General features: G+C 67.4%; 1 protein-coding gene across 1 annotated transcript in view; it reads right to left on the bottom strand.

The window, feature by feature from the left end:
* The window catches only part of MCHR1 (melanin concentrating hormone receptor 1), a 3388-nt gene extending 3099 nt beyond the window's left edge, over positions 1-289 (bottom strand). Inside the window, exon 1 of the mRNA XM_077757847.1 lies at positions 124-289. Within this exon, the coding sequence (XP_077613973.1) occupies positions 124-205 (82 nt within the window). The 5' untranslated portion in view covers positions 206-289. The remainder of the gene's footprint in view (positions 1-123) is intronic.
* Between the last annotated feature and the right edge of the window lie 483 nt (positions 290-772).

The following is a 772-nucleotide window of genomic DNA, read 5'->3' as shown; positions in this document are numbered from 1 at the left end:
CCGACTGCAGATCTGGTCCTCAACTGTAATAAAGTTTCCTGAGCAGTTCGGCTCAGAGGTGAAACCTTGCCGTTCCCCACCCCCAGCGCAGAGGAGGGAGGACTCCCCTCCAACAGGACTCACCGGCCACGGTGAGGTTTTCGGGGCCGTCCGAGGTGTTGGTGGCATTGGGGCCGGTGGGCAGCAGCGAGCCTCCCAGGTCCATCCTGCGGTGCCCGTCGCCCGCGCGCCCGTCCGCCCACGCAGGCTGCGGCAGCGCCGCCCGCCCGTCCCAGAGCGCGAGCCCTGCAGTCCGGAAGGGGGTCTCGCCGGCGGTCTGGCAGCTTCTGCCGCCTCCTAGCCCCGCTCCTCTCCCCGCTCCCTCCTTCCCCGGATCCCACTGACATCACCTAGACACATTAACATTCGGAGGCAGATGCACGTTAACCTCTTCAGTCCCGAGCGGCAGCTCCCGCTCCCGACTGCCTGCGGAGCCCCGGAGCCTTGGGGACGCTGGTGGGGGCGCGCTCGGGCAACCCCATCCGGGAGGGGCTTCCTGCCCACGTGCGCTTGGGGCGCGCTCCTGTGCCCCCAGGAGCTTGCGTCGTGAGGATCCAGGTCTCTGCAGAGACCAACGGGCTGCCTCCCTCCGGAAAAGTAAATGAGCCTGGCCTAGTCCCTAACCCCGGACATGGGTGGCTGGGCCATGTGGCAGGGGCTCCGGCTGACTCGTCACAGAGCTTGGAGATGGAAAACTCGGACCACAGCATGCCTGTCCCCCAGGCCACCCTCA

This window comes from Crocuta crocuta, unplaced genomic scaffold (genome assembly GCF_008692635.1).
Source record: "Crocuta crocuta isolate KB4526 unplaced genomic scaffold, BGI_CrCroc_1.0 scaffold143, whole genome shotgun sequence".
NCBI classification, from domain to species: domain Eukaryota; kingdom Metazoa; phylum Chordata; class Mammalia; order Carnivora; family Hyaenidae; genus Crocuta; species Crocuta crocuta.
Note: the sequence above shows the minus strand (reverse complement) of the source record. Positions and strands in the feature narration are given on the sequence as shown.